Source organism: Neodiprion pinetum, chromosome 7 (assembly GCF_021155775.2).
Source record: "Neodiprion pinetum isolate iyNeoPine1 chromosome 7, iyNeoPine1.2, whole genome shotgun sequence".
NCBI classification, from domain to species: Eukaryota; Metazoa; Arthropoda; class Insecta; order Hymenoptera; family Diprionidae; genus Neodiprion; species Neodiprion pinetum.
The window spans coordinates 12,415,419-12,439,195 of record NC_060238.1 but is presented as its reverse complement, the minus strand read 5'-3'; the positions used below and the strand labels follow the sequence as shown (position 1 = coordinate 12,439,195).

Below are 23,777 nucleotides of genomic sequence, written 5' to 3'. Positions count from 1 at the left end.
CAGGAAATATTAGAGATTTAATTATTTTGGCCGTATCACCTGTTGATAGAAAAACAATTCATTGTTATTTCTAATGTACGAAATAATAAAAGTGATCAAATAAAATGTTCCCACCTACCTGCTGCGTTTCTTCCAAGCATCCAACATTTAAACAGATTTTTCATTTCAGTCAAATAAAGCCAATTTTCAAAGAGCATCAGCATCAACTTTCCGAGTCACTACCTTGACTGTTTGAGATTCTAACCTCAAAAATTCATATGAAACACATCGCCGCCAGAAACAGAGTTTGACAGATGAAACTCGGAGTGGCCAGCCTGTCCAAGCAGCCAATCACACTCGCGCATGCGCATTGTATGTATAGTTTTAAGAGATTGTCCCGGTATGGAACATTGTATTAAAGTAAACTGTGTTCGACTGCGCCCCTTCTTTATTGACACATACATCCAGTCGGCTTCGCATATACTGTCGCAGGACTTGTAATGTTGCCGGAATAATCGAGCGCCATGCTGCGGTAATTCGATTCTTTAAATCCTCCAGGTCCAAAGGTTGTGTTTTATAGAGCCCGCTCCCAATGCATCCTCAGAGAAAGAAATTCAGTGGGGTGAGATCTGGAGATCTCGCTGGCCACGGCGTGATGCTGCCTCTCCCAATCCATCTCTCTGGAAAAACGGCTTCAAACATAATGTCGAGTAAATAATTGTTCATAGCCAGTCTGTTGATTTCAATTACTTTCATGAAACTACATCTGGTCGACTAAAAAGCCTCGTTTTCTATCAATCTCACCATCTAAATGATCTTGAACGATTCTTGCATATTGCGGTGGTGCGCCATCATTCTGGAACCACTTGCGCAGGCGGATATGCAGGGGTACATCTTCCCATGATTAAGGCAGAATATTTCGTAAAAAATCAAGATATCGAGCACCTGTGAGTTGACCATCGAAGAAATAGGGTCCTACAATGTAGTCCCCTTTGATCCCGCTCCAAACATTCACACCCCATTAATCTTGAAATCCAGCTTGTCGCGCATCCCGTGAGGATTTTCTTTAGACCAATAATGTATATTATGACGATTGACTACGCCAGTGTTATTAAAACGCGATTCATCCAAAACAAAATGAATTCCAAAAAAATATCGTGCGCTTATGAAAATTGTTCCGAAAGCCAATGACAAAAACTCTTCTATTATTGCTATCATTTCTATGCAATTCTTGCACAAGATTAATATGGTACGGATGAAATTTATGTCTCCTTAAGATTTCGAGACGGATAATTGGCTAACGTCACCAATGTCGCGACTAATTTTACGGATACTAATGTGCGGATTAGCTCCTCCATAAGGCCCCAGTATGAGGTCTGACCCCTCCTATTCGTTTTACACTTCCTGTTTCGCTTAATCTGTCGTCTACTCGCTCAAAAACTTTGTCTGCTGAGCTTTTCTCCCCGAGTGGAAAATTAGTACAGCATTCAATAGATAGTCAATAGAAAGACGGTGAGATACAAAAAACTATTACTATTATGATTATTGCGAAAAAATTCTGTGATATGTAGGTCTTCTTTTTAAAAATATCAAAATTATAAGTCAACGTTTCGACGTTAGCATATGGGTCATCTTCAGGACTGTTAATTGCATCTAGTACAAGAGAGCAAAAATTAAATAAATTTCCTTACCCGTTAAATACCATCCTAATTATGGCATAACGATGTAAAGTGACATACTGACCTAGTGCAAAATTTTCACCCATCCGAAAAAAACCAAAAAAACCAAAACTGAAAGTATCTTTCCGGTGAAGACTTCTTTTTCTTTCTTCACTTTAAATTGCTTGACATTTTAAATTTACATGAACGATGAGTGTCCTTGGACAGAACTCACACACGCAAAATTTTATGACAATAATACCTTGAACAAGCAAGAAAACCAAAAATGTAATATCGCATAACGATATTTAAATCGGTTAAATCGACAAGTTAAGCGTGATCAACACGTGTTTTTGCAATATTATCTAATTCTGTTCATACTGACCTATTTACATTGATAAAAGAGGATTACCCGTGGACTAGATACGTTAATCATATTTTGAGGAACCGGGAATTTTTCCCTTTTCTTTTTCTTCTCACTTCCCACCTCTCCATCTATAACAATAAGGATATTTAGATTTGCAAAATTCAGATTAACGATTGCGTGCGTACGCGGTGACCACCGAAGCAAGAAGGAGGAAGTAAGGAGGAAACGAAACGAGAAACCAGAACAGAAACCATTACTTAAAATTAGACCAATTGTGAACACAGTCGTTAACTCATCCTAGAGTCTAATATCGGTAATTAATTATACATAGGTGTCACTCAAATTCTCCACATCATGTCTTAGATTAATAGAATACGGGTGACTTACAATATTGCATATTTCTAAAATTAGTCTGTTATAATATCGAGGTTCTTCATGGAGAATTCTTACATTGTCGTAATCAAATTGGTGATTCAATCGTAAGATATGTTTAGTCAGGGCCGTATGATGGCCATCAGACTCTTTCATGTTGTTCTTGTGTTTATTTGATCTAACGGAAAGTAAACGACTCGTCTGGCCGATGTATGGCTTGTTACAATTTTGACATGGAATTTTGTACACCAAATTTGAATGCTCATCTCTAGGTAACGCATCTTTGCCCGAATCGAAAACTGACTGCAAATGATTTAAGTTTTTTCCAACGAATTTAATATCATATTTCTTGAAAATTCTATTTAACGACTCAAATAATCCTGAAACATAAGGAATTGACACGAAACTACACAAATTATTATATAGAAATAGTTTTGACCTCGAAAGATTATGTAAGAAGGATCTTGGACATGTAGATCATTAAAATACCAACATAGTTTGCGTCAAACGTTTCGGCCCTAACTTCGGGTTATCCTCAGGACGGTTTAATTGAATTTTTTCTATTGACAAACAGAAACCTTATTTCTACAACTTTCTGATAGGCGAAGGTGCAAATGAAACAACTTAAAAAATTAATGATAACTAATCTCATAAGCGTTACACTATCACACGCGATTCACTTCATTTGAATAATAAATATATTAATATATAAAACATCAACAGGGGGACAACAATGGACATGCCCATTATTAACAAATACGTATATACAAATTGAAAGGAAAGGCGAAGAACGAATTCCAGTCTGAACATTATCAATATTTTACGAATCCGGTTTGATAAGGGTTTTTTTTTTTTTATTTTTCCCTCCTTCTTTTCCAACTCTCCATCAAACTGAATTGATCTTTAGTTGAACAACAAATTAGAAATTATGGTGAAAAATGAAAAAACTTCTAAAAGAATTTATGGCGAAATTTCTAATTTGTTGTTTAACTAAAGATCAATTCAGTTTTATGGAGATGATGGGCTTCACTACGTCATGTCAACGAAACTTTTGGACGGCTCATTCAAGTTCTGCTCTTGGGCGATGCTCGTTATCGTAATGTGCTTTGTGATCTTACAAGAAACGATTCGGTGCACTTTTTTGAATGCCCACAACCACGTGTATCCAACTAAAAGTGATGGCAAGTCACTTTCATCCTTGCTTGTACTGCCCAACGTCGGATATCCACATCATGAACTGTTGATATTGATTCTATTGCTGCGATGAACACATCAAACGTTTATTTTGCAATCCGAATCAACTCAGTTTTACGTGTTTCACTGGCTCCGACTTGCGCCACCCACTTCGTAACTGTCATTCAGAATTCAGCAGCTTGAATCTGTTTAGAAATACTGTGTAAGTTCCATGTTTTTTTTTCGGCTTTGCTAGTAATCGACAGTTTTTTGTTTATACTCAAAATCTACTAATTCATATCGCGCAGTGCACTGCGGTTCTTCAACAGTTTGTAACACGAACTGGCGAAAACGCAACAGCTAAGCACGAAATCGTAATCCAGAAGAATGGGTGCCTATTGTAACAGTTTGAATACGCCCACTCAACTCAAAGACAACGTGACTCAGTTAGTAGGTAAGCTCATAGGTAAAGCCTTTAACATGGCGGTTACTGTGACGATTTCCGATTTGACAATCTCTCAGTGCTAGTCCTTTGACGACGACTGCACATCCACCAAATAATTCAATCTCATTGGTCGGTGAAATATTTGCTTTTCCGTTAAATTCTTCATTGCGTCGGTTGAATATCTTCCGATATTGACCACGGTTTTGCTAAACTATACTGTTCTTTTTAGACAATTCACGCTACGTAAAAATAAACAGCAACATAACCTCAATCCACGGCTTTACGCGCGAGAGATTTACAACTTTTGTTTCATTTTGTGTACATTGGCGCCCTGCTCAGCAGACAAAGAGATCGCCGCGGGGCGATTTCACCGACCAATGAAATTGAATTATTTGGCGCATGCGCATTGACTGTAGTTTCAAGAGATTGTCCCTGTATATCTATGTGTAAGCTCAAGCTGACCAGCGTGAAATAAATCCAGTTCCTCCTACGCCTTGTGATCAGGCGCACGTTTTAATTCTCTCTAATCACCTGATACCTTCCCACATGCCGAGCATATAGAATAGCTGGCGACCAGGATTGAAACAAATGCCAATAGGCACATCTTGGATACAAAATTTAATTAAGGATATATTAATTGAAGTTTGCCAAGCCAATGGTATAAAAATAGAAAGTCTCATCACAGTCATCGAGCTTCGTCGAGAGTTACGCGAATATGTAAAGACAAGGATCGATGAAAGGGAAGAAGAAACAATCATAACGTGGGAAAATATACTAAACAAAGAAGAACCAGAAAATAGCAGAGTCGGAACAAAGAAAAAATGGAGAAATCAGGTAATTTGGAGATTTTGATACAAAAAAGACTGTTGAGAGAATTTTATAGGCAGACGAGAACAATATTTCCTGGTTAATGACGTAACCGATAAAAAGAAACAGCGAGTAATCATGCTCATGAAAGTTAGTGCAGAGACTTACGAAATCATAGCCAAAGTTTGTAAACCAAACAAGCCAGGAGAAAAAGAATTTGACGCTATTGTAAAAGCCGTGAAAGAATATATCAAACCTCCTGCCTCATATTTAGTAAACCGTAATGAATTTCGACAAAGAGTCCAGGCAGAAAAGAATCAATAAGTGAATATGTTGCTGTTCTTCAAACACTTGCCATTGACTGCAAGTTTCCCGATGGCCAAGCTGACGATCAAATATTAGATCAGTTCGTTTGTGGATTCAGGAGCAAAGGCATGAAGGCTGAATTGTTGAAGATAAAGGAACCTACATTAGAGATGGCGTTGACAAAAGCATTAGCCTCTGAATCAGCAGAAAAAGGTTCTCTAAAATTAGTACCAGAAAGAGTACAAGAAGAAGTACATAAAGTAGACCTACAAAAAAACTCACCAAAACGAAACAGAGATAAAGACTGCGAGCAACAGAACTATCAGTGAGGACGTGGACGAGGTGGACCATCGTCAGGACGACGGTGGCCGAATGGACAACCCGAACAACGGAGACAAAACAAACAGGGCGGCTAGGTGGTCTAGTGAAGTAAGGCTCCGTTCAAGCATCTCTAGACGTCAGGTTCGATTCTTGACTCCGTCGTTAATTTTTCGAAATCACCAATTTTTCGAATTTACATTATTTCAACAATATTCTTCTCGTAAAAAAATGATTTGCACATTCGCAGATCATTCATTAGACGGCTTTTCTTGTCTTAGGTGGCTTCTCATCGAAAGCAAGGATTCAAAAGGGTAAACACAACATCTTCACATTATAGTCCTCCATATACACAGTGCTTGAAGAGAAGAAACTTCTTATTCACACATAAACCGGGCACATGAAAACAAATTCGAACTCACTGGTGATGAAAGAAATTAATGACAACAGAGTCAGGGCGGCTAGGTGGTCTAGTGAAGTAAGGTTCTGGCTAAGAATCTCTAGACACCAGGTTCGATTCCTCGCTTCGTCGTTAATTTGTCGAAATCATCAAATTTTCGAATTTACATTCTTTCTATAAGTCGCATACTTTGAAATTGAGCAGTATTCAAAAATGTTAGTGCAAGATGATCAGTGATTATTAGAAACGGACTTCCTATCAGGTAAATTCTAAATGTTGTTATTGCAAATACTATGGCAAGTAATACTTTTTCGGTTGTATTATAGTTAAGTTCAGCTTTCTTCAGACATCTACTTGCTAAAGATGTTATTCTATGATTTCCCGCCGAATCTATTTGATACAAAATACCACTTATACCAAGATTACTGCCATCAGTATGTACTTGGAATTCAGTATTCAGAATACAATAATTTAACGTAATATACTTCAAAAACATTTCTTTTAGCTTGTTATGGGCTTTCGTATGTTCGCTTTTCCACTCCCAATCAACATTATCTTACAGAAGATTACCCAGTGGTGTTACTTTATTTGCATATTTAATTGCCCATAATAATTACATACGCCTAGGAATTGTTGAAGTTGTTTTTTATTGGTAGGTACTAAAAATTTCTGAATTACTGCTAACTTATCTGGATTCCGATGTACACCAGCAGGTGTAATTATGAAACCTAGAAACGGAACTGATTCTCTGTAAAGTAATGTTTTTGCTAAACGGATGGTAAAATTATGTTGCATCAAACGACCAGATACCAAATTTAAACGCTGCATATGAGAATCGAAGTCACGTGACGTAATAATCTTCTATATAACAGGTCAGAAAAGCAGAATATTCATTACCAATTACTAGGTTGAGTGCACGAATGAACCCGCTTACTGCCGTTTTAATACCGAAAGGTACGCTGCAAAATTGGTATATAATACCTACATATACAAAAGCAGTAAATTTACGGGAATTTTTCTTCAGAGAAATTCACCAATACCCGTGTGTTGAATCTGTTGTCGTCAGTAGATAGGATACGAGAGATCTAACCCAAAAAATACCAATGATATTGCTACCGGCGGTTAACACACATGACGTCACCAGTATAATCGCCAGATTTTGCCGTGTGACGAGCGGCCATTTTGATAGCAGCCATTTTGATTTTTGCTCAGTCGGATGAACAGCCATTTTGATTTTTTATCGTCAGACAGTTTGATAATGTGATTTAATGCTTGGCCGAATAAATAGCCATTTTGATTTTCTTCGCCGTCACCCGTAAACTTTCACGCTAATAGATTGCCCCCAGGGCGAAAAATGATATTTTCCACGTACTTCGAATACATTCTTTTGTGTTAATCGATCGGATGGCGACATCGCAATTAGATAGGCCAGGAATGTTAATGACGATCCGTAAACTTTCACGCTAATAGTTTACCCCCAGGGCGAAAATTTTACATTCGACATACCATTTTGATTGTTCGCCGCTACTCGTAAACTTACACGCTAACAGTTATACAATACTATACAATACAATACAATACAATAATATTTTCCATATACTTCGAATACATTCTTTTGTGCTAATCGACTGCATGCTGTTGACAATACACAAAACTCAATTTATTTTCATTATACCGGTTGGCTTTTAATTTTCCCTGTCTGTGTATCATTCAAATAAAATAAAATAATTATGTTTAGTTACTCGATTCATTTAAAGAGAGGCTGTTACCCGCAAAAGTAAGATAAATGAATGGTATGTAGTAGAAAAAAGGGTTGAAATCTGAGTAGATAAGTGTAAGTACGACATGACCAATGTACTCAGCGCTACGTTCGGCAAAGTAGCGGCTGTCTGCTATATCCTGATATTACCTCAACAGTGAATGAAATATCTTCTTACATTAGGAGTAACAAGAATGAATCAATCCACCGACGTACAAACTTACCGATTATCAAGATCATTCCATCGAGGGAGGCTTCTACAAGGAGGAGCTCGGCAAAGTAAAATACCCCAACGGTTATCTTGTGGAGAAAGTATTACGCAAACGGGGGAATCAGGTCTATGTGAAGTGGTTGGGTTTTGATAGTTCGCGCAAAGCTGGATAAATAAAACAAACATGTAACATAATTTGTATGTATTTTCCGAATTACGATGAAAGATTTAAATATACAAATATTTCCACACTCATCTCCTTTGCATGCACATGTGCTATACTCGATACCATGAAAAAAAAAAAAAAAAAAATAATAAAAATAATAATAATAATAATAATAATAATAATAATAATAATAATACCGCAGGTGGCAGGGGGGGTTAAATCCCCCGTTCGGGAAGTGACGACCCCGCGTACATCGAGTAAGTCAAGGGGGACTGAAGTTGGCGCAGGCCCAACGGATGGCCCCCGAGGCGGCCTCAGGAGGCAGATTAGGCGTAAAAACCTGGTCTGCTCGGGAAGTGACGACCCCGGGGTTTTCTAGTAAGTCGGAGGGGACGGAAGTCGGCATAAGTCCGACGGAAGGCCCCCGAGGCGACCTCAGGGGCCGTGCTACGTTCCGGCGCGGTACGGGGAGTCGCGCCCCCGAGAGACCCGTAGCACTTAGGAACTTTTATGGAGATGCACAAGGTAAATAACGACATACCTCAGGTGGTAGCCCCAGCACAGGGGAAATCCACCCTGGGTTCCGATCGGGTGAAAGCCCCGGTGGCCCATGGCAGCGGCACGGATTCTGAGGGCCGCAAATTGTGCAAGGACCAGGTGACAAAGACGGCAACAAAGACAGCGGACACGAAAACTGGAACAGCGAACAGGACGATACTGGGACACCAACGACGAGACAGGACGGACAGCGTGTCGAGCACGGGCAGCGGAGCGAGTTGCGCTTCCGCTGTATCCGGGATCGGCACGAAGACACGAATCACGGACGATATGGACCTGACGGACCTATTGTCACTGATCCACAGTACGGCGACAAGGATGGCCGAGGCAGCGGCCATCCAAAAAAACATGAGTATGTCCGTCAAACTGGGCATAAAGACCATTCTCGAGGCTGCCGACGTTGCGCTTAACAGGCACGCTAAAGCAGCCCCGAAAGACCACAAGACGGACAACGAGACGATGGAGACGGACGTTGAGACTGACCAACGGACACAAAACACTCCGCGGACGAAACGGAAACGGGAGGCGACTGAAACCACTCCGGAATCCTCTCAGAAGAGGGCAACGGTTGTGGAACCGGTCGCTGACTGGCAGACAGTCACAAGGAAAAACAAGAAAAAAAAGAAACGGAAGACGCGGACGGACGAGACGAACGCGACAACGGACACGACGGCCGGGGCTGAGGGGCGCAGAGCGGCTCCCAAACACTGGGGGACGGCGGTGCTCGTCAAACCCGGGAACGACACGACGTACTCCGACATTGTCAGGAAGATACGGACCACGGTCGACCCTGCGAAGAGTCACGTTGAAGTGACGACTCTCAGGAAGACAAAGAATGGTCTGTGTCTCCTGAAGATAGAGACGGACGCCAACGGACGAGACGACTTCCGACGCGTCCTGCAGGACGCGTTCGGCGACGCAGGCAACGTCAGGACCGGGACCTCCAGGGTTCAACTGGAGATCATGGATCTTGACTGTGTCACGACCAGACACGACGTGATACAGGCACTGCGACGAGAGACGGGACGAGACGCGGACTTTGGGGTCCATATCTTCGGTCCGAACCGGGCGGAACAGTTTATGGCCGTATGCGACCTAGAGTCGCAGGAAGCCAGAGCGCTGCTCGGCCGGGGACGGATCGGGATTGGATGGGTAGCTTGCCGCGTCCGACCACGACTGACGGTGACAAAATGCCACAAGTGCCTGGGATACGGGCACACGAAGGCTAAATGCAAAAATACAGACCGGACGAAGTGCTGCAGGAAATGTGGCAAGACAGGACATTACGCCACGGACTGCAAAAACAGACCGGCCTGCCCACTGTGCGCCGAGGCGGGACACGGCGATGCGGCGCATGTCGCGGGCTCCGGGAGGTGCGCGGTGTACCGGGTTGCGTTGGAGGAGTGCAAGAAGCAGGCCGAAAGACGGACAGGATAGTTCAGGGCAACCTGAACCGTAGTAGGACAGCAGACATGCTACTAACACAGATAGCAGACGAACACGACGCCGACATTCTGATCCTGTGCGAGCCGTACAGGGTGCGACAAACACAGGATTGGATTACGAACGAGACCAAGACAGCGGCTATCTGGGTGAGGGGCGCTGCCCGAGCCCGGATAACCGCTCGTGGCGTCGGGGACGACTACGTCTGGGCTAGGGTGGGCGCTGTCACTTACGTCAGCGTCTACCTGACCCCAAACTGCGCTGCGGCGGAGTTCCGGGCAAAGGTTGCGCTCCTCGAGGACGGACTCAGGGACCTGCCCGGGGACCTCGTGGTCGCGGGGGACTTCAACGCGAGGGCGGTCGAGTGGGGCATGACGGCAACGAACAGACGCGGACGGCTGCTGCTGGAGATGGCCGCAAGGCTGGACCTAGTAGTGGCGAACACGGGAGACGTACCAACGTACAGACGGCCGGGATTCGGGGACTCCATCCCGGACGTAACGATGACGACGGACAGAACTCTGCCACGGATAGGGCGGTGGCGGGTGCTCGAGGGCTACACGGCCAGTGATCATCAGTACATCGCCTTCGAAGTGGCAGGAGAGACAAGGACGACACGGACGAGGACACGGCACCCCCCGCGGTGGAACGTAGACAAACTCGACGTACTGAAGTTCTCGGCGGAGCTGGCGGCAGCGCCGGCCCCAACCACCGACGTCCCCCCAGAGCTGACTGGCCGGCAAAGGGCGGAAAGACTGGCGGACGAGACGGCCAAACTGACGACGCGGCTGTGCGACAGCACAATGCCAAAACGACGGTACGGACGTAACAGACCACCACAATACTGGTGGACGGACGAGATAGCCGAGCTGCGGAAGAGTTGCCTGGCAAAACGACGACGGGTTACGAGGGCTGGAGGGAGACCCGAGAGGGAAACCCTTCAGGCCGAGTACAAGACTAAACGGAAACGACTGACGAACGCCATCAGAGACAGCAAGACGCGATGCTGGAAGAAGCTCTGCGAGGAGGTAGACCGCGACCCCTGGGGTGCCGGTTACAAGATTGTGACCGGTAGGCTGGGGGCCCGGATCCCGCCAGAACTCAAGGATGCTGAAACCGCACGACGGATCGTCGACGGACTGTTCCCGACGCACCCGACGCGTACGGACGCGACAGACGACGACGAGACGGCGGCGCCCCCCGTCTTCACCGCCGAGGAGCTCGTCGGAGCGACCAAAGCAATGAAGAGGGGTAAGGCGCCAGGACCGGACGGGGTACCGGCGGAGGTTCTTCGGCTGATGGCGAGCCTGAGGCCGGAGATACTCCTCGACCTCTACAACACGTGCCTTACGACAGGGACATTCAGCGACCGGTGGAAGGTGGCGAGGCTGGTCCTTATCCCGAAGGGTAAGGGTGACCCCAGCACGCCGTCGGCCTACTGGCCGCTGAGCTTACTGGACACGACAGGGAAACTGTACGAACAGCTTCTGCGACCACGACTTACGGACGCGATATGGGACGGCGGAGGCCTCTCTGACCAGCAGTTCGGCTTCCGGAGGGGTCAATCAACGATTGGAGCGATCCAAGAGGTGGTTGACTCCTTCCGGTCGACAGACAGACATTGCCACGCTGTGCGACCCGTCGCGCTGCTGGTGACACTTGACGTTAAGAACGCCTTCAACTCGGCCAGGTGGGTGGATATCCTAGGGTCGCTGAGAGGCGACTTCGGGGTCCCGCCTCACTTGCTCCGAGTTGTTGAAGACTACCTTCGGAACAGACGACTGACGTACGAAACGACCGAAGGCCAAGTGACGCGACAGATTACCGCGGGGGTCGCTCAAGGTTCCATACTAGGACCCGACTTTTGGAACGGGATGTACGACGGCCTGCTCAGACTGGAGCTCCCACTCGGCGTTCGCCTGGTCGCTTACGCTGACGACGTGGCGGCAGTGATAGTCGAGCGAACTCCAGATCTGGCACAATACGCACTGAACCAGACGATGAGACGAGTCGGACGGTGGATGACTGACCACGGACTGCAACTCGCGACGGAAAAGACAGAACTGGTGCTTCTCACCAGGAGACGAATACCGACGACATTACGCATGACGGTCGGGACGGACGAGATCGAGACCAGTGGGGAAGTCAAGTACCTGGGGGTGACCCTGGATACGAAGATGACCTTCTGGCCTCACATACGACGAACGGCTCAGAAGGCGGCTGAAAGGATAGCATCCCTAAGCCGCCTGATGGCAAACAAGAACGGACCGAGACCAGGGAAACGGAGACTTCTGATGTCGACGGTGGACTCGATCCTCCTCTACGGTGCGGAGATCTGGGCAGACTCCCTGAAGACTGAGAAATACTGTCACGCAATGACGACGGTACAGAGACGAAGCGCGTTGAGGATCGCTTGTTCCTATCGGACGGTCTCAGCACGGGCCGTTCTGGTGGTGGCAGGCGTGATTCCCATAGACCTTCTCGCGTTCCAGCGCAAGAGGGTCTACGGAAGAGACGCGGACGTGACCCAACGGGACGCGGCAACGACGGAAAGAGACGCGACGGTACAGACGTGGCAGGAACGGTGGACGGAAGAAACAACGGGAAACTGGACGAGACGACTCATCAAGGACCTGAGACCGTGGATCCAGAGGGGGTTTGGGGATGTGAATTTTTATGTCACCCAGCTTCTGACGGGCCACGGCTACTTCAGACGCTACCTACACAACCTGAACTGTGTAGGTAGCGTCTGAAGTAGCCGTGGCCCGTCAGAAGCTGGGTGACATAAAAATTCACATCCCCAAACCCCCGACGACGACGACGACGACGACGACGACAACGACAACAACAACAACAATAATAATAATAATTAGCTGAAATTTTTCCATACGATTATTACATATTTCATTTTTTGGAAAACTTTTTTTCATTTTCAGAAAACTTTTTCGTTTTCAGAAAACTTATTTTCATTTTCTGAAAACATTTTTTACGTGTTAATCAAATGGGAAAAAAGCTTTTGGAAAACTTTTTTTCATTTTCTGAAAACTTTTTTTTGTTTTCTGACAACTTTTCTCGAGGTGAACGAATAAAAATAAATAATTTCTCAATATATTGATAAAAAATAAATGAATAAATGAATGAATGTGAAGTATATGAATTCACATTTTTAAATCCAGTCAATATCGTTTCCGCATGATGGCGGATCACCCGAGGCGTCAAACGTGAATATTCACAGTAATTTTACGTCTACAGTTTTATCCTATAGCTATTGGGAGGCTGGGACAAACCCCCAAGGTAGGGTGTCGGACTGTCCAGGTATCAATTGCCGCTTGTCATCCTGCCAACTGAAAGCCAATTTTTTTTCGTACGATCGTGCTTACTTCATATTTCTTACTTCGTATCAGACACTGGGAGAGGGTCAACTCTTGGTAAGCCATCAGACAGCGCTTATAATCATCAAACGTGATGCTATTAATCGACGAATTTTTCACACCCTTGGCGCGCTTACTCACTTTTTCCCCATCCCCGCCCATCGTAGTAAATGTGTACAGTTTTGCTCGCAGTCCCACAAACTCTGTCATAATTTTACCATTATTTTCATCCTTCATTAGCCCTAGTCGTTTCTTGTTTTTGAGCGGAATGCCATACACATTGTCGGGCGGATAGTCAGAGGTATCAAACATTGTATCCACATCACGTTTGACGATATCGTAGATGTTCGATAAGTTCAATTGATAAATAAGGCTGTCTGTGTCGCTATACAACAATTTGACCTCGTTGTTCGAAAAGTTGGATTTGACATAATTATAGTGAAAATCGTAAAGAATGATTTTTGATAGATCCAGAATCGATGCACCGACGTAAATAGGTTTAGCGAAGTGAACTTTGACACGATTCATTTCAATGATTACCATATCAGCGCCAAATACGGTGCAGCTGTGAAAGTTTGCTCGGGCAATAAGCGCTCTCGTACCACCTCTTCCCTACCATTTTGTAACCAATTCTACATCTTTATGATTTCGCACATTCTCCATAGTATTGCCGAACACCGCGTTATTCATGAGTTTGTAAAAGTTTTTCTCAAATTCATTCCTAGACCGTTTGCGCATGTCCGTGTTGAGCGTGATGTAAGGCTCGAGCCATGGAGATTGTGCAAACTTCAAAACTCTGTGCATTTTCGTTACTTTCAATTCTAAACTCAAACAATGCTTCAAATTTCTATAGTGCAATGTATAATATGTTTTGGAGTGGAGGGTGGTCGCGAGTTTGACGTTTTTACTACCTGGAGGAGTAAAATGCTCGGGACAAAGAGGCAAGTCTTTGTGATCCTCGCGGAGTTCTACAGGATAGTCCAAATCTACCTCCAGAAATTAACCGATCGGCGAATCGTCCGGATGGTTTGTTATATCGATGTGCTGATAATCCCTCTCGACCGAGCCGATTGGTGAATGCACGCTCATAGCTGCACCGTACAAGTTACTTCCCAATAAACAATGCCAGTATATAAAGCGTATGAAATTCGTCAAAAAAGAACGTTTTATTCTGTAGAATAAACGTGCAGCACCTACGTATTTTATTGCGAAGAATGTCCGCCGTGATTTCGGTTTATTAAACGTTTTTGGTGGACGTCTTACGATAGTTGTTCATATGCAAATTTTATACGTTTGAAACCAAACATTTATAAATCGTATCTCAATTTGTTGATAAAACGTATCGAAAATCCGTTATTTTAATATTTATGGTAATCGTCTAATATTTGGATATTGATGACTACTAAGAGACGTTTCGCAAGTACGTTTTAAAACTCAAATTATGAAGGAAATTTTTTCTATTAAAATGTGTTGACAATGTCCGTTTAACTAACGTGACAAAATGTTTTCTGTTAATGACGCTTTAATCTTTCATTATTTATGTCTAAACGAATATTATACAGTGTTAAAAAACGTTTTTAATTGGACCTCTAGACTTGAATACATAACGTATCTTGGATGTGTAATTGAAAGCGTATATAGTACACTGCTATAGAGGAAGATCATTTCACGTTAGCTAGAAACAAGTCTGGGTTGAGTTAGAAAGCGTACGAATTTAGTTTATATATGTGAATCGATTTTATTATATCTTTGTTAGAACGTTACACAAATATCTTATATCTATAAATACTCATTTATCAAAAAAAAAGGTACATCTTGTAGCTCATAGACACAGCTCAACCTACACTATACTTTCGTCTTCACGGTAGTTACAACTAACAGAAAACGCTAAGAATATTACACTTATATCAGAAATATTTATATGCCTGTATGATTTGTACTTTTATATGACTGTTTTTAAAATTAGTTGACGTTTACCACAGTTTCTTAGCCCTTCTTTCGTACATAGGTATGCCGTGATCGAGCTAGTTTTAACCAGTCTTTCACGGCACACGAAACACTGGTTTCGGTTGCATCACCAATTTCCTTCTTGCCAAGAAAGGTTTGTTTCACAGCCTCTGAGAAAAAATACATCAAAAGGAAGGTACAATATCACGATATTGATAACTGATAAGGAATAATTTCAATGTAAATTGTGATGAATCTCGAATATATTGGGAAAAAAGTTAACAGTTTGCATAATTTGAATAATAATGTGTGAATAATATTGTTTTCACACGATAAATCCAAGTAATAACTGTTTCTCGAAAATTTCATGAATTATTCATTACCGTAAACAGTTTCCATTGTCAATGTCTTTTGAAATGGGACTTTGTCCCTCCCTGCCCAATTGAATTGCATCGCTAATTCGTTTGTGAGTAGTGACCTCATTATAGCCAACACACATTGGCGACCGCTTGTCCCTCCAACAGAAGCCAGTTTCCCGGTCTGCAACAAAATACTAAAATGAATGAATGTCGAATTGAATTCAAAATATTCTTACTGTTATCAACATCGATAACAATTTTGACTAGTTGGAGATTGTCGATTCCTAATATTTTTTCAGCATTTTTTAACGTTAACCCTCTCGATCAGACCGAGACCGATTTCATGTTGAATGAAAATCTCTCACCATATTGATATTTCGATGGGTGAAAGCAGTTTACCTCAGGGTTTAGGAGTATCTATAAGGCCATCTGACCTTGCTTAATGGAACTATGCAGTTAGAACCCTGACCTTGCGACCGATACAGTTTTATGAAGCCTCAAAGTGCGTGTTGCGTAGAAGCAACATACGGTCCGAGAGGGTTAAAACGTTACGAACCGCAATTCTGTATGCCTGTAGTAATTTTCATTATTCCTTTGCAGTCAACACATACCGAGCGTATTCTTCAATGAGAGACAACCCCCTCCCTAGTGCTAAGCCAACTCAGGCACATGACGCGTACGTGAAGTTCGGTCGAGTGGAGACTAACATGGCCACTGGCATTCTATCCCCTCCCGGCCGAGCCTCATGTGCCTGTGTTGGTTTGCGCTAGGGAGGGGGTTGGCCCTCATTGAAGAATACGCTCGGTATTAGTACCTATCCGTATGTCATGACATACATATTTTGAATATGATTGCAAGGTCTACTCACTAAATAAGTTCGATGCTCTTCGGATTTCAGGATATTTTCGAGGTTGGAGAAGTCTTCCATGGAGTTAAGAGGAAGTTTTGGGAATTCGGCTGGTTTCTTTGTTACGTCGATGCTGACTTCCTTCTGTTTTGAGAAGATTTTACGTAGTAGCAGATGGTTTTGTTCAGTGTAGGATTTAATGTGTTCTAAATACTGCAGAGTTTTTTCTTCAAAGGTATTCTGTTCGCGTGATGTGGTCGGGGTTGAAGGTTCAAGTTGTGAAAAGGATCTTGATAAGTCATATTGCGTGGTAGACCTGATGATCCTACTAGAAATGTTTCTATTTGATGTTTCATATCCAGACAACTGATTCGGTGACTCATGGGAATTATCATTATACTGGTGCTGTACGATCTTGTGGGCCAAGTTTTTCTTTGGTGTCTGATTTTTGGTAGATCCTTTGGCTGAGTTAATGTAGCGAGTATTCTTATTACGGTTAGAAGTCGATTCATCGACTTCGGACGGTGGCAAATTCTCGTCAGCTGAAGAGGTGTAACCTAAACTACTTGAACTTTCACGAGAACGCTTCGTTTTTTTTTTTTTGTTACTAACGTGTCGATTTTTAGCCTTCTTCTTGTCGGTTTTGTGTTTACGTTTTTTCTTTTGCGGCTCAGGTTCGACATCATCACTGTTCGTAGCTTCATTCTCGTCCACGTCATTGGTAATATCTTGCTGAGGTATTACAGTGGATTTTTTAGCGATGTTGCGAATTATTCCGGATTCATCGGACGTGCCCAGCTCCAGTAGGCGCGCCATCGTTGCTTCGGTGTCGTGGTAGTCATCTGTTAGTTAATCAAGGAATATCAATCAATACCGAATGCTCATTGATTAGCAAAATTAATCACAAATGTACAATATGATCAAAATATATCGTCGTAACTCTTATCCAAGTGAAAATTAATATGATTGAAACATTCAATCCGTATACAATTGTAAAAAAAAGTTCTACGTTCCAATAATCACCTCCGGTATGCAGTACTTTGTGAATGGCAAACTTTGGCCATGTTTTTTCATAGGCAGCCTTTGATTTTACAAGTTTTGTAAAATGATCTTCAGTTTTTGTCCGTGGCCAGTAACATTGGGTGTTGTTTTCGACCAGCCAAAGAACTGGTACCAATGCGCATTCTCTATCTTCGCCAACCAAGAATTCAATCACCGCATACATAGTTCTGCAGCACGACTGAGTAAAAACATCGTTAAATGTATCATATTCTCTAGTCTGGTGTATAAATTTATATTTGATCAAAATTCAAGCACTTTTATTCCACTCTGAGCAAAAAGTGCCAGTTTAAAAGTTTTTAATTAGGACATCAACATAGGAATATGCAAGGTAGTATATAAGTTAAAAGATGAATCGATCATGAAACATTATGAAGATTTTGGGAACGCATGTCTAACCAATACTTGAACGTCAATGTGACGTACAAAACTATAATAAATCAGCTCAAAAGTGATGTTATGAACATATGGTAGAGTTGGGTATATTGGACTACTAGGTAAATTAGACTCGGCATATACGGTATATGGTAATAGGTATACGATAATGTTATTTTTTGCTAAACATCTCAATTGAAGCAAACTTTTAATATAAAAGAGATAATGAACCTACGATTCTCGGGAATGTGTGCGAGGTAGACATAGACATACTATACATGTCTTGAACGAATCCCTCTTCCTCGTACACATTGCCGAGAATCGTAGGTTCATCATCTGTTTTTTGTCGAGAGCTCGTTTCGTTGAGATGTTTAACAAAAAATAAAAATTTTATTTCATTTCGTGTAGTATCGGAGTTACTGCGAAACCATCTTTAAATGGAAGACAGACGAATTTATGTAATATATCATCGACGCGATAAGATTTCGCTACGTTGAAACTTCTTACGAAAAAAATCCCTAGTTTGGAAGATTTAATAGGTTTCTGATAAAGGTCTCGCTTGTACTTGAACGGAGTACCTATAATTCTATATTCTCCGGCAATGAAAAGGATTGATTTGATCACTAATATTTCTGTCCCACAAGCTACTACATTATCCGGCCTTTTTATTGATATTTTGAATTTTTTCGTTTCCAGAGCCTGACATTCACGAGAATTTCCAATAAATTTGGGTTTAGGAATAAATTTTTCCTGACAATTAGTTTTACGAATAGAACTTAGTTCTTCAAGTCGATTACTCAGCTGCTGCAGCGGCAAGCGTTTCGATCGAATAAGTCGTTTCAAATGGCCCAAATGATTTTCATACACAAAGCAACTGTATTCTTCTAATGGGCCAAATCGTTCTACGTCGTCTATGACATGCAGCAGCGAATGTACATTATATACGACAAAGTTTTGTCCGTATATCTTAGCACCTTGAGTAACGAATTTTTCGATCATATCTTGCGCGATGTTTCGAAAACGCGAGAACAAGGCTGTATTCGATAGAATATACACGGCGGCAGACAATAATAAAAAATGTTTGTACTTTTTTCGATCTAGCACATCCCGCATTACAACAGGGCCGGAATATAACAAGAAAAATCTAAATTCTGTCGCTTTCCATCGATGCAAATCCAAAAATCCACGGGGCTTTCGAGGAAACTCTGCCGGAACATATCGCGCCAATAGTTTCATTATACGTTCAATTTCTAACAAAATATCCTTAGACAATTTGCAATCACGTGAACCCTCGACCCAGTATTTAAGGAGCAACCTCTTCAAAATTCCCAGGTAGATTAAATGCATGGGATCTAAAGGAAATTGGGAGACTAGTCCCACGTAAAGATCTAAAAGAGGCGAACGTCCTTTAACGTGACGATCGTTTTCACTAGGTGCAACAAAATCACTATCTTTTCGCTTCTGGAATTCGGTGTCACATGGATAACACAGTTTACGGTTGAGATGAACTGCGCGAATCTTACACCTCTCGCAAGCATCCTTACCCGAATGTCCTAAACACATTTTCAACATAGATCTCGCGGGCGCGTCACACGCGAATAAACCAACTCTGACAAAGTATTTGGTGCCATTAAACTCAAAACCATTGGTGCTTAAACGTGACGTTTCTTTAATTAAATCTCGTAAATATGAAGATAGTGGCATCGGTTTACCCGTACCATAATAAACACCAATTACAAATGGGCTATCATCGATCATTGAAATACTGCGTCCCAAAATTGGCCAAAATGATGTTCCGCTACTTTTATAAACGGGAATCCCATCAATATTAAAATCAACTCGCAACGTATGTTCAGGTGACAGTCCTTTTTTGAGACCTGACTCGAGTTTTTGTCTCAAGCATTTCTCCAAACCGAAATAACACATTTCTCCGTTGTCTAAATTTAACGTTTCAATACGTCGTGACGTGTGAAGTAGAGTCCTAGCACTTAAGGGTAAGATAGGATGTGCTGGTTTCAATAATGCTAGCAATTGATCGATCGCGTTATGTGTGATGTTATTTGAAGATGCCCAGTCGCGCAAATTTTCAACAAAGTTCGTTTCATCATCTAAATGCACTTCATCGCTGACGGAACTTGAATTATCTTCAGAACTGTACAACGTAGCTTTGATGCTATCTATGTCACTTTCGATGTCTTTGAAATCTTTATTATCGCGGTTCGAATTAGAGTTTTCTTCATTCTGTTCATTACTTTGATGGATATGATCAACATCATAATCGCTATCTATAGAGTGCACATATTCTCCGATACAAGACACATGTTCATGACTAGCATCTTTTAATTGTGATTTCGTAAGGTGCTCGAGTGCACAATTATTGCCTGCAATACTCAGTAATACTTTACGAGTATTTATAGCTGTTTTGCGACGCAAATGTCGTTTACTCAGAACTTTTAAATCATGAGGCATGTTATAAAACTAAATAATAATACACACCAGACAAGAAATGATGTACGCTTTAACGTGCTTGCCTTATTTGTCGTAAATATCCGCACACCACTCTGAAAACTAAAAGTTAAATGAACCTAATGAACGTAGTACGTGAGTCAATACAGAAGATTCATAGCAATAAAGCTTTTACACGAGTTAGCGCAACAATTTATATAAAATTTTATTGAAAATTAAGTAATTTGATCAAAAATGCTGTTTCGTGTATATTTTCTTGGATTTGGGCTAAATAAATATTAAAAAGGCATTTGTAGCCGAACAATTTTGTAAACACGAATAAAAAACGTGGTCAGCTACCCATCGAACGTATATAATACGCAGGTAATGAGTAGTTTCATTCTATTGGATTTGACTCTGACATTTACCGATAAACGCATAGTATACTCATGATTTACGTTCAGTAGTAGGAATCGTGATATATTTCAGGACTAGATAGTACTGTTACTAATATTATTATTCTATAGTACTTATAGTTCTATGTATCGCTATTTATTGTTACTACAAATTAAACAAGATCGTAGTTTAACGTTGAACCAATTCTGGGCCGATGTCCTGCTTATATTCTAATACTTTTCGAATAGTATATCATGACGCCTACTACTGAACGTAAATCATGAGTATACTATACGTTTATCGGTAAAGATCAAAGTCAAATCCAATGGAATAAAATTACTTGTTACGAATTTCCTGCGTATTATATACGTTTGATGGGTAGATGACCACTATTTTTACCAGTGTTTACAAAATTATTCAGGTGCAAATCCCTTTTTAATATTTATTCAGCCCAAATCCAAGAAAATATACACAAAACAGAATTTTGGATCAAAATACATAATTTTTAATAAACCTCTATATAAGTTGTTGCACTAACTGGTGAAAAAGCTTTATTGCTACGGATCTTCTCTATTGTCTCTATTGTCTAACATGACCGTCTTCTTCTGATGGATAATAATTGTTATTTTCAATTGAAGGGAAAAGAAAATAAAAAATATTGTCAAAATAATATTTCTGTGATTTCGATGGCACAGAAATATTTACGTGGCTGTATTACTATACTTTGTTACTTTGGAAGATGCTACGAGTTCATATGTATGTTATAGATATGTTGAAACGGTATCTAAAAAAATAATAAACACGAAACCGATTTCAAACAATACAGAGCAAAAGTTACTAATAACCGCATGATCACATGGGATGATTATTAACATGAAGTTTTCCTCAAATTCGACAAGAACTAATATAATTAACCTATAATATACGTATCATAGTAAACTTAACACATATAAATAACGTTTAAAAACAGTTCAAAAATATTCATGAACGTTATATAATAAACAATAAACTATTCCATATTTTTATGGTACATCGTTTGGTTTAGAGAAAAAGACGCAGAACATTACACATAGTTTCTTTTGAAGAAAGAAAAGAAAGGAAAGAAAAAAATACAGAAGAGACAGAATTTGAGTTGCAAAACACATTATTTTTTCAACCAAGAATGCTCGATGTATTAAGACAAAATACCACCATATTTGGAAAAATATGTAGTTGTACTTACCAGCGTTATTTAATGACGAATTTGCTTCTTCCGTCTAGGCCGCAGATTAACAATAGCTTCTCACCTTTTTTGCTACACGATCACCGATCGATCCGAGCACCTCCGCATTCGGTTGACGAATAACGCCATAACCAGCGCCTGAGGCCAGTTGCAAGGGTGGGGATGAATATAGGCTCCCAGACAAAGACAAAGATAGAGGAGACGCAAGAGCGACAGAGAGATCGTGCCCAAAAGGGAATCAACTTTGCCATATATGCCCGTGTTATTCCGAGCTGTCCTTGTCTTACCACTCGCTATACTTACACTTACTGTATGAATGCGCGGTCCATGGGATAAGTTCTGTCTCTACATATAATTATTGCGCTCTTACTCTAGCTTGCAGCGTTACCGACGCTGACGCACCAGAGCAGGAGAATAATATATCAGTAGTGACACAATGTATAACGCACAGAACTCCGATAAAATAGCGCGAAAAATAAACGTACAAACGACGTTAAAAATGCGACAGGATATGATGAACGCTTGTTTTAGCAAGTACTCATACAAGATATTGAAGTCTTGACGTAATTCGTGCCAAATAATGAGATTTAATATATTATAATATGATAACCAATATTGTGAAATAATTATAAAAATGTACAATAAATTATTATTCTTGGTACGAAATTATTCACGTTTCGGACACTTCTTTATTCTCTTCCTTTTATTGGTTATATCTATGTTCCATGCACCGGTAAATGAATACAAGATCAGTGTTCAGCTTTAGTTACCACATAATATTGGCATCAAAATAACGGGTAATTAAAGTCCATTTTTCGGAAACTAATTATAAGATAATCAACTGATTTGGCCACCGCTTGGCATCAGGCGGTTCCGCATACATGAATACTAAAAGTGCGTTCATAATCTGAATATTGTACTCAACGTTGAATTTTCCTCAATCGTGTTGAAGTAAAACAAGTATGAACCCATTTGATCAAATATACATATTATACAATTCAATGTATCTTGAAAATAGTCCGATATTGAATAAATTTCATAAACGGTTATTGAACGTAGATCACAAGTAGCAGTAAAACGTGAACAATAATCGTTGAAAAAATACGTTCATCAAACGATGAATATATTTCTGTGCAATAGTGGAAAACCGCAATAATTAAGCGCTTAATTGGGGTTGCTGGTAGTTGTATGATGAATGTACAATATATATATATATATATATATATATATATATATATATATTAGGGTGTGTCGAAAATGAACTTTTTTTTTTCTTCGCTCCTACCACTCAAAACTTTAGGTTTTGACATTAAAGAGGTCCTCGTTCAAGGAGGGCGCTGTAGCTTGAAGTTTAGAAGTCGCTCAACGAGGATTTAGGTTTCCCATCTAATTAACACGTAAAAAATATTGTTTTTCGTTCAAAATGATGTCAGGCATCCAAAAAATTGGCGATTTCTGTGCTTCTTGGCTTATTTGAAAGCATGACTCATCCCCTAAACGATGATAGGTCGTTTTTCGACTTACCTTGTACCAATTTTTTTTACGCCACTTTTCGACCACAATAGTCACTTTTTCAAGTTTACAAAGTCTCCAATGTATCAATGAGTTCAAAATGAATTGCTACAAGTATTGATTCTTGATTCGAATATAAATAACCAATTCCAAAAATTAGTGAAACATACAAAATTTCTCAAAATAAACATGGTTTTTTGAATAAAATTGAAGATACGGAATTTACCAATTTTTAGAATTGGTTATTTATATTCGAATCAAGAATCAATACTTGTAGCAATT

General features: G+C 41.1%; 2 protein-coding genes across 6 annotated transcripts in view; both read right to left on the bottom strand.

Annotated features, from left to right (window-relative positions):
• The window catches only part of Fife (regulating synaptic membrane exocytosis protein fife), a 2,091,151-nt gene that overhangs the window by 1,874,796 nt on the left and 192,578 nt on the right, over positions 1-23,777 (bottom strand). The gene's annotated exons all lie outside the window — the stretch shown is intronic.
• LOC124223231 (uncharacterized) lies at positions 15,047-22,533 on the bottom strand. 5 transcript variants are annotated; one of them, XM_046635010.2, is made up of 6 exons: positions 21,984-22,533; positions 20,417-20,488; positions 17,510-17,726; positions 16,508-17,328; positions 15,664-15,833; positions 15,047-15,450 (listed from the first exon to the last, which is right to left on the bottom strand). In XM_046635010.2, the coding sequence occupies exons 3-6, from the start codon at positions 17,709-17,711 to the stop codon at positions 15,408-15,410; spliced, it is 1,236 nt and encodes a 411-aa protein (XP_046490966.1). In that variant the 5' UTR covers positions 17,712-17,726; positions 20,417-20,488; positions 21,984-22,533; the 3' UTR covers positions 15,047-15,407. The 5 variants fall into 5 exon arrangements, 4 of the variants coding, with proteins under 4 accessions (XP_046490966.1, XP_046490964.1, XP_046490965.1 ...); XM_046635008.2 differs by having other exon boundaries at positions 15,664-15,820; positions 21,984-22,520; XM_046635009.2 differs by lacking the exon at positions 20,417-20,488 and having other exon boundaries at positions 15,664-15,820; positions 21,984-22,519.

Excerpts from the sequence above, each read along its gene's own strand:
- LOC124223231 (XM_046635008.2), bottom strand. The coding sequence starts at position 17,711 with ATGTATGCGGTGATTGAATTCTTGGTTGGCGAAGATAGAGAATGCGCA. Across the intron at positions 15,821-16,507 it reads AAGAGCATCGAACTTATTTA|ACCGGGAAACTGGCTTCTGT; the intron begins GTGAGTAGACCT and ends ATTTTGTTGCAG. Across the intron at positions 15,451-15,663 it reads GACAATGGAAACTGTTTACG|AGGCTGTGAAACAAACCTTT; the intron begins GTAATGAATAAT and ends ATTTTTTCTCAG.